The following is a 13072-nucleotide window of genomic DNA, read 5'->3' as shown; positions in this document are numbered from 1 at the left end:
AGTGTAGCTTTCAAGAGTGTTCAGTTTTGGCCTGTTGACGTACGTGACCACAAGACGGCGCCAAAACTACATTAATCGTTTTGGGGGGGTTTTTTCCCCACAGTCATCATTTTTACATACAGACCTGTTAAACAAGAGTGTAAATATTGAAACAAATATATTTAGAAATGAATACAAATTGAAATAAGTAATGAAACATGTAAACATTGAACTTATGAATAAATCTTCAACTAATTGAGTATAAAATTGAGTAAAAGTGGGAAATCCCACAATTTAAATTGAATATTAAAATAAATGAAATAATTTAATAAATATGCAATAAATATTTTCAGATTTAAACGAATACTGTCTCAATTGTGTAAATATTTAAATGCAAAATACATATTGAAGTAATTGAACTATGTAAATAAGTAGTGACTTATTTAAAACAATGAACTACTGAAATAGAAACATTTTCAAATACAGTATAAAAAAAATGATTATTAAATACTCCAATTATTGAATGAATGAGTCAAATACTTCAAGGCACTTTTATTTTTTATGAAATTTTGGCAAAACGACAACATGACATTTCATTCAGATTGGTTTCTGACACATTCTATATCAATGGGCTTGAATTTTTTCGTTAACGGGTCAATGTAAAATATTAATTTCAGTGGAAAAACAAAACAAAAAACAACTTATGACAATTGTGGGAGAAAAACCTCTCCAACATCATGACAGACTTTGAGTGGTAATGGGACATGGGAGTGGAATTATTTGTCACAAAGCAAGGAAACATTTGCAAAGTTGGATGCGCGTGCCCAAGTGCTCGGACCCGCTTTGCACAATTCCGTGTTTGTCAGCGATTCGGAGAACAAAACAGTTTTTGTTTTTTTGTTTTTGTTTTTGTTTTTTCCCTTCCCCTTCCTCTTTGTGTACGCGGAGCCTCTTCAGCTTCACTGGCGGATCCCAGAGTTGAACTTGGTCGTCAAACCTGCGGCATTTGCCCAACCAAAATGAAATGACGCAGCGGTTCATATGTAGTGGCCCAGAAAGGTCCCGCCAGGCTACCCCCACTTGCCACTTTTTGTTGTCTCCTACCTCAACATCCCACGTGTGCGTTCCCAAGGCCAAAGCGAAACCGAGCACGCAGTTCTTTACCAGCCGTGTTCGGGTCCAGAACGACGGGACTGTAGCCGACCTTCTCCTTCATTCGCTCCCACACTCTGAACTTGAGGTTGCCCACATGCTTGGCTTCGTCCAGCAGAGCTCCTTGTCGGGGCCACCTGGGCCTGTTGGGCAGCTTCTCAATTCTGGTCATCGCAGACTGGAAGTTCTTAATGAAGGGAACGGGGTCAGAGGTAAGCTGCTCCTCTGTGCTTCTGATCGCGTCCGACACGGCGGCCATATATATCTCTGTCGAGAGCCTCAATCTCCTCCTCCATCATCCGACTCTTCGCCTCCTCTTCCTCCCTCACAGCAGACAACCTGGCCTCCTTCTCGGCCCACAGGAAGCGACGGAGTCTTCGAAATCCTCCTTAATCATGCTTTCCGACCTCGCCCTCTGGACATTGATGTACGTCGCGTGTTCATTCCAGTGGTCTCTCATATCTTTGTCCTCTTCCAGTCTTTGCTTCACATCCCACAGGCTTTCCTGAAGTTTTTTTTTGTGACCTTTCACAACTTCATTGATTGAGAAGAACTTGTGGCCGACGTGGCGATTTGTTTCTATGTAGACGAGGCACACGACTTCCTGGTGTTCCACACAAGCATTTCAGTTTCTCCTTGTGCAAGCTGCAGACGTCGTCGGACAACACCGAGACGTGCGGAACGTTCTCACACATGTTCCTGAGGGCCAAGTTTGAAGGCACATCCATCGATCGGCACTTTTTTCTACAGACTGGACACGGTCGAGCGCCTTTCTCCTGCCACCACTGTCGACCACACACACGATAGAAGCTGTGACTACACAGCAGCATGACAGGATCTTGAAAGATATCCAAACATGTCGGATATTTGAGATCATCCTCAAATCTTCCGGCCATGATCCTTGCAACAACAACTCAGCCGGCCAAGTTTCCAACGTTCACTCTCAGGAGAGCCTGCAATGTGCTTCTGTCCCACTCAGAAGTTGAAGGAATTGTTAGATGTTGAAATATTCCCCAAGTGCACTTCCTGCTTTTGTTTTCGGACTTGACCGCAGCCACGCCGCGTTATCTGGGATCACACAAAAACGATTTATTTACACTTACGCACGAAAAAATTCATTACAGCTCACATTAAGTAAAAAGCCAAAATACATCAAAGGTCACCGTGAAAGAAAACTAATTCAAAATGCAGCTCTTGAAAGCAAACTTGCTCCGATAAGCAAATGAGGAGAAAATGCGTTGAAAGGAAATAGCCGCTTACCCTCAAGTTCCTGCTTAGTGCTCGAAGATGTGCAGGCACTCAGGGAGCAACGAAAAACACAAAGAGCTCACAGTCACACCGCGGTAAAACTTCAAAATAGCCGCCTCTTCTTTTTCCAGAGTCAAACTAGCCGCTCTTCCTTTCATGTTCGCCCTTTTCTAGGATGGTAGTGTGCACAAAGTCTGATCTCTATGACCCGGATAACCGATAGGCCAAGACTTTTGAGGTCGTGAGGCCACCATATTGCTCCTCCCAAAAAATGTTTCTCGGCATACGAAATTATACACTTAAAGTATCGAAATTGGAAAACATTTGAGACAGTACTTAGTAGAAACAGCATGATTTATGGCGTTTTAAATGTATTAAACATAAACAAGAGGACATTTTACAACTTGCCTAAGATACATGTATAAATTATATCCTTAATTATGTTTAGTACAGGAGGAAACTTGTGGGTGTTTTTTATTTTATTTTATTTATTTATTTATTTTTTTTAAACTTGTTAAAAAATAGTGACCACCCTGGCACAAACCCCCACCCCGCCTCCGGCCCGTATAGTTTATAGTAGTCTGCTCGCAGGTGGGAGTAACAAGATGGCAGCCTGTGACTTCAACGGCTTGCGTTGACGTGTATGGGCTATCGGCTATCCAGTCATGTATACAGGTCAGTGGCGCGAAGGGACGCTGGTGGTCAGACCGACATCCGGTTTTCGAAATAAAGGACCGGTTTTCAAAATAAAATTGTATTGGAAAGGAATTTAAAATATATGTTATGGTTGGTTTTTGTGTTTCTGTAAAGCGCTTTGTGACAGCTCAGGCTGTTTGAAAGCGCTATATAAATGAACTTGAATTGAGTTGAGTGGAGAGTGTACACAAGAGCGTAAATATTGAAATAAGTATGTAGAAATGAATAAATATTGAAATAAGTACTGAAACAAGTAATCGGAATAAACAAATAAATATATACTGAAAAAAATTATAATATGAATAAATCTTAAACGAATTGAATGAGTATGAAAATTAATAAAATGTGAAATGTCACAAAATGTTTAGTTTGTACAAAAATTAAAATGAATGAAATATATAAATATGCAAGTAAATATATTCAGATTTATTTAAACAAATATTGACTCAATTGTATAAGTATTTAAATGCAAACTGCATCCACCTTTTACTAGGCTTTTTAAATATTTTAAATATCACTCCCATTTTCAGAGTGTTATAGGGGTGTGCTCAAAAAATCGATACGTCAATATATCGTTGCGGACATTACAATACACATATCGATACGCAGGCGTCAGAATCGATATTGCTCATTAACTTTAAATAGACAGTTAACGGTTAGCCTTTGCAGCTTGCATTGTACCTAAACAATAAAAACCAGCAGCGTCTTTGAAGTTAATTGCCTTCAATTAATGCAAAAATAGCTCACCAGTGAATGGACACTGTGTCTTGCCAAGAAAAATGAAAGCAGAGGAAGAATATCAACATTTATTTACTCATAAACTTAACATGGCACGTGTCTTCATGTCTTAATGAACCAATTTTTGTATATTTTGTTTAAAAACTAAATAGAATGTGTTACATGGGAAAAACATGCTGTTTTTATTTCCCAAAATATTTAAAATAACCATATTTTAGAGCTGTAATTTTAAATTAATAGTTTGATATTTTTCTCAAATTGGCCCGTGCCTATTCAAAAAGTTTCCCAGTGTGTCTGTGAAAGCTGCTCCTTGCTCTGTAATGCGTACACATTTAGACCAGGTATGCCGCTTGGTGGTAAACCAGAAGAGCTGCTAACAAAAATATTTTTGTTAGTCAGCATAACAAACATATCCTTTAGGTATACATATGGTTGTTATTATAAAATACAATAAAATTGATGTTATATATCGGGATACGTATCGCCTTGAAGATCAGGTATTGGGATACATATGTATCGCGATACGTATCGTATCGTGACCCCTGTATCGTAACGTGAGGTAGGCGGCAATACCCAGCCCTAGAGTGTTAGGCGTTTTCCCGGGACGAGCAGATTGGCTGTAGTAGGATGGTCATTTTTCAAAAACGGATAGACTTTTGGCTTTTCCTTTCAAGCAGATCCTTGACCGCATCACATGGGAGTGGAATTAATTGCAGAGGCATTTTATCACGTGTTCTAAAATAAGGAAACAATTTCATGCCGTCCGACAACAGTAGCCAATTGGAAGGATTCATTTTGCACAATTCCGTGTTTGTACGAGATTCACAGAATGAAACGGATCTTTCGTTCGTGTCCACGTGAACTCGGATCCTCTGTAGCTTCACTGGCGGCATGTTCCATGATCCAAAAACGCCATCAAACTTCCTGTATTCACCATCACGGAATGTAATGCTCCATATTTCCATATCATATGCCATAAGAGGATCCCCCCAGGCCACCCCCAGTTGCCAGTTTTTGTTGTCTCCCACCTGGACTTCCCACGTGTGCCTTCTCGAAGTCAAAGCAGAACCAAGCACTCGGTTCCAAACAAACCTCTCTGCATTTTTCGGACGCTGCTGTTCTTCTTGACAACTCAAACTGGTCAGATCTTCAGACAGACAGTTCTGTACCGGCCGTGTTTGGGTCCAGAATGACGGGACTGTAGGAGACCGTCATCTTCATTCGCTCCCACACTCTGAACTTGAGGTTGCCCACATGCTTGGCTTCATCCAGCAGAGCTCCTTGTCGGGGCCACCTGGGCCTGTTGGGCAGCTTCTCGATTCTGCTCATCGCAGACTGGAAGATCTTCATGAAGGAAAAGGGGTCAAAGGTCAGCTGCTCCTCTATACTTCTGATCACTCCTGACAGAGCGGCCATGTCTCTGCCGAGAGCCACAATCTTATCCTTCATCGTCTGACTCTTCTCCTCCTCTTCCTCCCTCACAGCAGACAACCTGGCCTCTTCGTCAGCCCGCAGGAAGCGACGGAGCTCCTCGAAATCCTTCTTGCTTTCCACCATTTCCCTCTGGACCTTGATGTATGTCGCTTGTTCATTCCAGTGGTCTCTTGACTCTTTTTCATCTTCCAGTCTTTGCTTCGCGCACTGCAGCCTGTGACCTTTCACACCTTCATTGATTGAGCAGAACTTGTGGCCGGCGTGGCGATTTGTTTCTAGGCAGACGAGGCACACGACTTCCTGGTGTTTCACACACAAGAGTTTCAGTTTCTCTTGTGCAAGCTGCAGACGCCGTCGGACTCTACTGAGGCTTGTGGTATGAGGTGCCGTCTGGGCCATAATTCAGGATTAGCTCTCACACGTATAATTGAAAAGCTCTTTTAAACACCACTGAAATGTTTGCTGCTTATACACACTAGTCAAATGTGTTCATACGTACTAGTGAAATACGCTCATAAACACCACTGAAATGCTTTTATAAACGGTACTGAAACGTTTTTGCTCACACACATTGGTGAAATCCGTTCATAAATACAACTCAATTGCTCTTAAAAACAGTACTGAAATGCATCCAAACATACATGTGAACATTCTCATAAACATAACTGAATTGCTCTCATAAACAGTACTCAAATGCATTCACGCATACATGTGAAACGGTCTCACACACATAACTGAATTACGTTCACAAACAGTACTGAAATTCATCCACGCATACGTGTGAAAGGGGGGTGGTTGGGGGATCCATCGCCTCCATCACATGACACATGACTACCACACAGTTTTCTATTGGCCGAAGGAAACGTCATATCCTATTTGGGGAACGAAAATTTTCAAATTAAAAACTTTCATATTAACAAAATGTTATTGTAAGGAAATAATCAATAAGTAAATGACAAATAGATGGATCGTTATGTGCATTTGCTATATAGCATGTCACCAAGTTACGCTGCGGCTTGAGTTAGGGTTACTTAATGCTTTTTGGCCAGCCCAGGTATTTTACTTGGAAAAACGTAAAGAAATTACTTCCGCTGCGTTTAATATATATTCCTCTCACACAACCTACTGAAATCCATGTACACACATCGAAAAGAACGCTCATAAACACAGCTGAAACGCGCTTACTCACACAACTGAAAGTCTTTCAGACGCCTATATGAAATTAATTCTCGTATAAATACTAGTTAAAATTTCCTTACATATTACTGAAAAGCTTTCTGACAAGAAAATATATATATCTGACAAGAAAATATATCTAGCTGATGGCTATAGCTGGCGAGATAATCTGACTATATTTTTACAATCAAGTCACGCAGTGGCCCAAATACAACATTATTCAAATTAAAATAAACAAGGAGTGACAGAAACAGAAGATTAGTTCTGAAATTTGAAGTCCTGCGTCTAATTATATGTATTTCCGATATGTGCTGTGCGCCGTTTTGACCTCTAGGTGTCAGTAATGCCTCAGGCACGGTGTTTCAGTGCTGACAAATGACTACAGTCACAATTTTATGAGTTAATCATTTGCGTAACTTTAAACCTGACGATGAACGGATATATATTTTAAGTCCGTGGCCATGACGTAAAATATTGGGGTGAGTTGTGGGTAATTGGGATTGAAATCGAATGTTTTTTTTTTGTTTTTTTTTTCTAACTTCTTTATTATTATTATTGTATTGTATTATTATTCTAATAAAGAAGTTAGAAAAAAAAAAAAAAATTCTAACTTCTTTATTGGAATAATAATAAAGAAGTTAGAAAAAGAAAATCTTATCGGACATACATATAATTAGACGCATGGCTTCAAATTTCAGATAATTCATTCATCCTGAATTATGGCCCAGACGGCACCTCATATTGTGGAAAGTTCTCACACATGTTCGTGACGGCCAAGTTTGAAGGCACATCCATCGATCGACACTTTTTTTTTTTCTTTTTTTCTATGATGCTTTTTTTTTTTTTTTTTCACTGAACCTCTAGTATGTCCCGAATGTGTTTTTCTACAAACATGATGAAAGTTAAATAAGTATTTGAGGATAAGATGAGTGATGATGATGAGATGAAGCATCAATACTTGAGCAAACTGTGTCAGCATATGTACTGACACTTCATTAGGATTCATTTAGTCTATGGTGCAGTTTGCAATAAGTGTGTAGTGCCAATATGGCAAAAGTAAGAAGAGTAAATACAATGTTTATGGGTATAAATAAGTGAGTGAAGGAGCTCATTAGCTGAAGTGGGAGACTTCTGGTTATTTGGGGTGAAATTCTTTCACCAGCAGATATTTCTCTATCTCTTGCTCTCTTTTGCTCCCTTGGCATGTGCACAGACAAGAATTCACCCGTGCTCAGCGTTTTGATTCATATCCTTTTTTTTTTTTTTTCCCCCCCCTCTTGCACAAATTTGTTAGGCTTGGCACTGCAGATGAGTTCTCACAACTGTTGCAGTGTTAAGAACAAATTGTCAAGCATTTGTTTGGTTGACTTTGATATCTTAAGTGATACTTTACTGTACTGTAGATCTAATATGCTTACATTTTAGAATTCATAGCAGTGACCAATATTAGTGTTTATCAAAATTAAGTCATGTCATTTGTTATAATGAACCGTTAAAAGAACAATCTTAGTTCTACTTGTAATGTTTTCAGCAAATTGCTCTAGTGGCAATATTTTTTTTGTCTTAATTCACAAAAAAATGTACATGTGCAGTTTTCACCAGACGACGATACAGGAATAATTTCACACTCCCGTCTTTTCTTCAAGGACAATGGTCAGGGTAATGTCAAGGACATGTTTATCTTGGATCAAGAAACCAAAGGGAGAAGGCTCAGCTGAGGATTTGAGTATACACAACAATCCCATTGTTCTGGTTGGATATGATTGTTTTCCTCTCCTGGTCAGATTCTAGCTTTGAGGGATTTCATGGAGCCAGAGTAGGTTAAGTCGATAAATGAATTTCAAAAGTTTATTATTGTTTGGATCCAGTTTTTATTACTGGATAATCATCCCCTGAAAAATATAGCAGATTTTGCCATATCGAACGAGCTGCATAGTGAGACCTGAAACGTCACAATTTTCATGTTCATTACTTGTTTTTCAACAGCCATATACTGAAATTAGGCTTTCTAACGGCATTTTCATTTGCACTTTTCACTTTATTGGCAGTTACACTGAGAGCTAATTTACAACAAAAAGCAAAAATACCTGACAAACGAACTGAAGCTTGTCTAGAGGGGAGGCCGGGTGGTATATATGCCCTAACGTTTTTAGGTTACAAGTGTCGGATTTAATAACATTATGTGGCTGTAGATGAAGGACTAGTGCGAGGAACAAATGAGGGGACAAAATATGACTGGTTCCTTAAACAAATTAAATTAAACTAGTGTATGCGTTAAAATTTCATTCAATTATGTATTATTTAATAGACTTTGAATGTTTTTTTACATAGTTAATAAACGGCACATATGTGCAAAAATCTCCTGCATGCTTAATACGTACTTAAATATATTTCACCATTTTGAGACTCCGATTGAAATTAATTTATTATGAAACAAATTATTTGGCATAATCTTTGGATACCCTGAAGTATCCTTGGACCCCATTTATAAAAGTCTGGCTTTGCCAATGGGTGGAGTGCTCAACTTGGTACTTCCTGTCTCTTCCACTGCGGACTTAATTTTTTTTACTGTCTTTTTTTTTTTTTTATTTTATTTTTTTTATGTATTTTTTTTTATTATTTAAAGGCTTTGTGTAATTTGGAATTCATGCTGAATTTGTATGTGTTCTTTTACTGCCCTTTATGCTCATTACATTTCAGTAAACCTTTGACCCCAGATAAGGCATTGTCTCTGGTTCCCACGCCTCTATGGTCACTTTCTTTGGTCACTTTTTAGTTTCACCCAAAGCAACAAAATGGCACACAATCTCTCATTGGTGCTCCATCTCTGCTCATGTATCCAAGTCGCGCATTCATGGTCATTTGCTAAATTAGGTAAGAAAACAATCCTTGTGACAATGTTATCCTTATTAATGACATGTTTTTGGAGAATTGTCACAGTATACAACAAGCTGTATCTTTTATCTGTAATTTACTTTGTACTTAATTTTACTCTGACTTTTTCCAGATGTATGGGCGCTACACCCAGGAGCTGGGGGTGTACGCTAAAGAAGAAGCAGCTCGACTGAGGGAGAGTGGGCAGAGGCGTTCGGTCAGCGAGCGAAGCCGAAACTTGGACCTGCTTGAATATGACAAAGGACGCTGTGCCAAGTGTCGCAGTAAGTGTTAGCACTCATGGTCATTACTTAAAGGGCATGTTACATGTTATTGCTATATTGGCCTGCTCCTACTTCTAAAATATTCAACGTTACAGTCAGTGACACAGAAATGGCAGTTGTCAGAGTTGGTTTACAAAATAGGTGTGTTGCCTTCCAGCGTAACTGTCCTCAATAAATGACCCCTGATGGGAGTAGCTGAAAGTCCCAACAAAATCAACATTGATGTAAATCTGGATTCGTTCAGTGAAAAATTCAAGTCTGATGCAACAGATGTCTATTATGTTAATGTGGTGACTGCAATATGCGTGGATTTTATCGTGACAAATTGAATGACCCACAGTTTATCGGTTCTGTTATAGAAATGTGGACATGTCAACATGAATGTATACTTGGCAACTGTGCTTGCATTGGCTGGGCTGAGTATCCCGAGATACGTTGGTACTGTACTAACATCACTAGCCCGTGTGTTGACTTAGTCATCGTGTGTGCTTATTTAGCCTGAGAAAACTCACTCAACTAATAATAATGCTTTACAAATAGTGTTGGTGTTAGTGTTTTGTTTTTTTGTTTTTTTCTGTACCATTGTGTACTGTAGTATATACTGAGCACTGAGCAGTATAAATTATAATATAATATTTAGTGGTCTGTGAGTCCATGTGAGAATCTGGAACTTCCTCTCATTTTCCTGATCCATAAACACTACACATATATTCCTGGCCAGCAGCATTTTCTCTGGAAATGTCACTCGATACACATATCATCACTTTACTAATGTCCCCATTATGTATATTTGTCCAAATGGGTCTCATTTCATGCAGTACCATTGCAGTTATGAGAGATATAATATATACGTAATTTAAAGAGAGATATTTATATACAGTGTAATATTCGATATCTGGGCCATGCTGTTAGTCATGTGAACCCAGCCACAAGATGACATCAATTTCAATCAACAGCAGGGGGCGGTGTTGCATAAAATGTCAGCCTCCTTGCACGGCTGCTTAATTCTTATTCTATACAAATGCTTATATGAATCATAATACTGTCTTTAGACCAGTGGAGGCACATAGAACATATTGCAAAGCACATGGACTTGGCCTGCTCCTCCCACTAATTTTCACATCTATGACCTTTGAGGTCAAACATAATTTGAATCATCTTTCAGGGAAGGTTTTTGGCCTTACACGTTTCAAAGCTGTGTCAAAGTTGTTTTTGCTCCTTTACTAAATGAAGTATTTACTGCGGAATTTTCATAAAGGTGCTTTGCCTGCAGTTTTCAAAGTTGGCAAACTGAGCTAGCAGTTGTTATCATGATAAATCATTCAGTGTTCTTATGAGACGGGTTTGGAGTTAAAACAGGAAGTTAAGTGATTTTGGAGGTATGATTTACTTTGCATTCCTTTATATTATATACTTATTTTTTTGTTTTTGTTTTTTCCCCCAGCAAAATGTACTACTAAGTGTTGGAACGGAAATGTCAATCCCAAGTTTTGCTGTAAATTGAAAAAGTATTCAAAAGATGAATACGAGATGTCAAAAGTTGAGCTTTTATTCGCCAATAGACATCTGCAACTGATACACAACATAAGAGATATATTTATGATCTTTTGTTAGAAATAATGTTATGTGAGCATTTGAGCTGAATTAAAATCTACTTTGACTCAGATTTAAAATGGACTAAAGCGAATAATGTTTGCTTTACAAGTGCTTTGTTTGCAAGAACTGTGACTACGTGACTCTGACATCAAACTTGAGCATTCTTTTGTGATGCTTTTTCCAGGCTTCCCCCCGCCTGAAGCCTCTTTCAGCTATTGTCTCTTTTTATTTTTGTGTTTAGTTTTCTTTGGTGGTGGTGGTGGTGTGTGTGTATGTGTGTGTGTGGGTGGTTGGTGGGGGGGGGGTTACTCTTGTGTGCTCTTTCAGGTTTTCATGTCTATATGTTTTATGAGCTAACTTTCACAATTGAGCTTGTAGTCGTGGGAGCAATTCTTTGTTTATCAAAGTTTACTTTTTGTCAAGGATCTTTGAAGATCGCTTTTGTACTTTTGGGCAATATAAGCCTTGGCTTCAATCAACACATCTGCTTTCGGTCTTCTTTTGACTGCTGATTTGATTTGGTCACTTGAACTCAACTAAAAATCTGCTACCTAGAAACCACTTGTTTCTTTCTTCTCCAACCTTTCCAAATGAAATGAGGACTGATTGTTTGCAGCCTCTTTCACCTTGGTTGTTTCACCCCTAGACGGCTTTCTTGTTTTCATATTGGTTCCCCAACAAGTACTTCCCAAGCAAAACTGACATCTGGAAAGGAGTATAGACATAAATACTATTTATTTTTTTTAATAACAATGGACAGTAACCATACCTGGGCAACAAAACACACCTTGTCAGTCATACCTTGTAATAGTTTTGCTGCTACTATTTTAACACCTTTGCTCACGTAAAAATGGTTGAATGCAAACAAAAGTACTATTTACATTGTATCAGTTGAACCTGTAAATCCATCACGAAGAAAACGATCTCTTGTCATTTGACATCAAAACAAAATGTTTTCAGTCTACAGGGAAAAAAAAGCAAAAAACCTTGCCTCACTGTTTCAAACACATTTTTTAAAGGTGTTTTTCTCCTTCATTGTAACTATTTAATGTCTACCTACAGCTAGTAATACTAAATATACAGTTGCACAGTTTGATATGAGACCATTGAATGTGCTAATTTGATCTAATTGGGTGAAGATTGCCTTTCAGACAGGACCAGATATGTGTTTGTCTTAAAGAATATATTTTTTTTCTTTGCGAGATGTTCAAAGTGGCTTGATGAGCTGAAGCTTTGAAGTGTGATAGATATGCAAAATACCAGAAATCAGGACGTTTCCTCCAGGTTGCAGTAAAAATTCCAGTATATTCCTTTTGTTTTCTCTTTATTAGCCAGCAGGGTGCAGCATTGCGCTGTAGTATCTCATTCAATAAGTGGAACTTTGTCTAACTTTTACCAACCGCAATCACACTCCTAACTTAAATATTTCCATTGAAGATAATTTTAGTTTATCCTTATTTCATACAATGGAAGACACACTATGTGGGAAAATACTGAGTCACATCTCTTGATTAACAGAAGTTGTTAAAGACCTTAGCTCTCCCTTTAATTTGAATGGAATTCATCAGCTAACCAAAACAAGCCATTTTCTGTTGTGATGGATGATTTTGGTGCAGAAGAACTTAATTGGCTTGAATAAAGCTGTGACCCTTCAAATCCATTCTTGTATAAATGAACTGCATCTGATATTCTGAGTCAGGGACTCTCTCCGGTCTAACACTAACTTCTGACTTTGCAAATGTCCAAAAAGAATGGGCAAAAATCCCACAGACAATGAAAAGTGAAAGTATAGAAGATGACCATTATATATTGTCTTCAATATTTTACTTTCGTTCCGTAATGGATCTTCCCAACCCCCCCATAAGGTGTTTCTGATTTTTGTTGTGTTCAAATGT

General features: G+C 38.5%; 1 protein-coding gene and 1 pseudogene across 3 annotated transcripts in view; one reads left to right on the top strand and one right to left on the bottom strand.

Annotated features, from left to right (window-relative positions):
* The window catches only part of LOC144033122 (chloride channel protein 2-like), a 129976-nt gene that overhangs the window by 34891 nt on the left and 82013 nt on the right, over positions 1-13072 (top strand). For all 3 annotated transcript variants that reach the window (XM_077540971.1, XM_077540972.1, XM_077540970.1), the window contains exon 2: positions 9431-9581. In XM_077540971.1, the coding sequence (XP_077397097.1) occupies positions 9431-9581 (151 nt within the window). The remainder of the gene's footprint in view (positions 1-9430; positions 9582-13072) is intronic.
* Positions 4452-7163, bottom strand: LOC144033527 (E3 ubiquitin-protein ligase TRIM35-like; annotated as a pseudogene).

This window comes from Festucalex cinctus, chromosome 13 (genome assembly GCF_051991245.1).
Source record: "Festucalex cinctus isolate MCC-2025b chromosome 13, RoL_Fcin_1.0, whole genome shotgun sequence".
NCBI classification, from domain to species: domain Eukaryota; kingdom Metazoa; phylum Chordata; class Actinopteri; order Syngnathiformes; family Syngnathidae; genus Festucalex; species Festucalex cinctus.
This window is presented reverse-complemented; position numbering and strand designations above follow the sequence as displayed.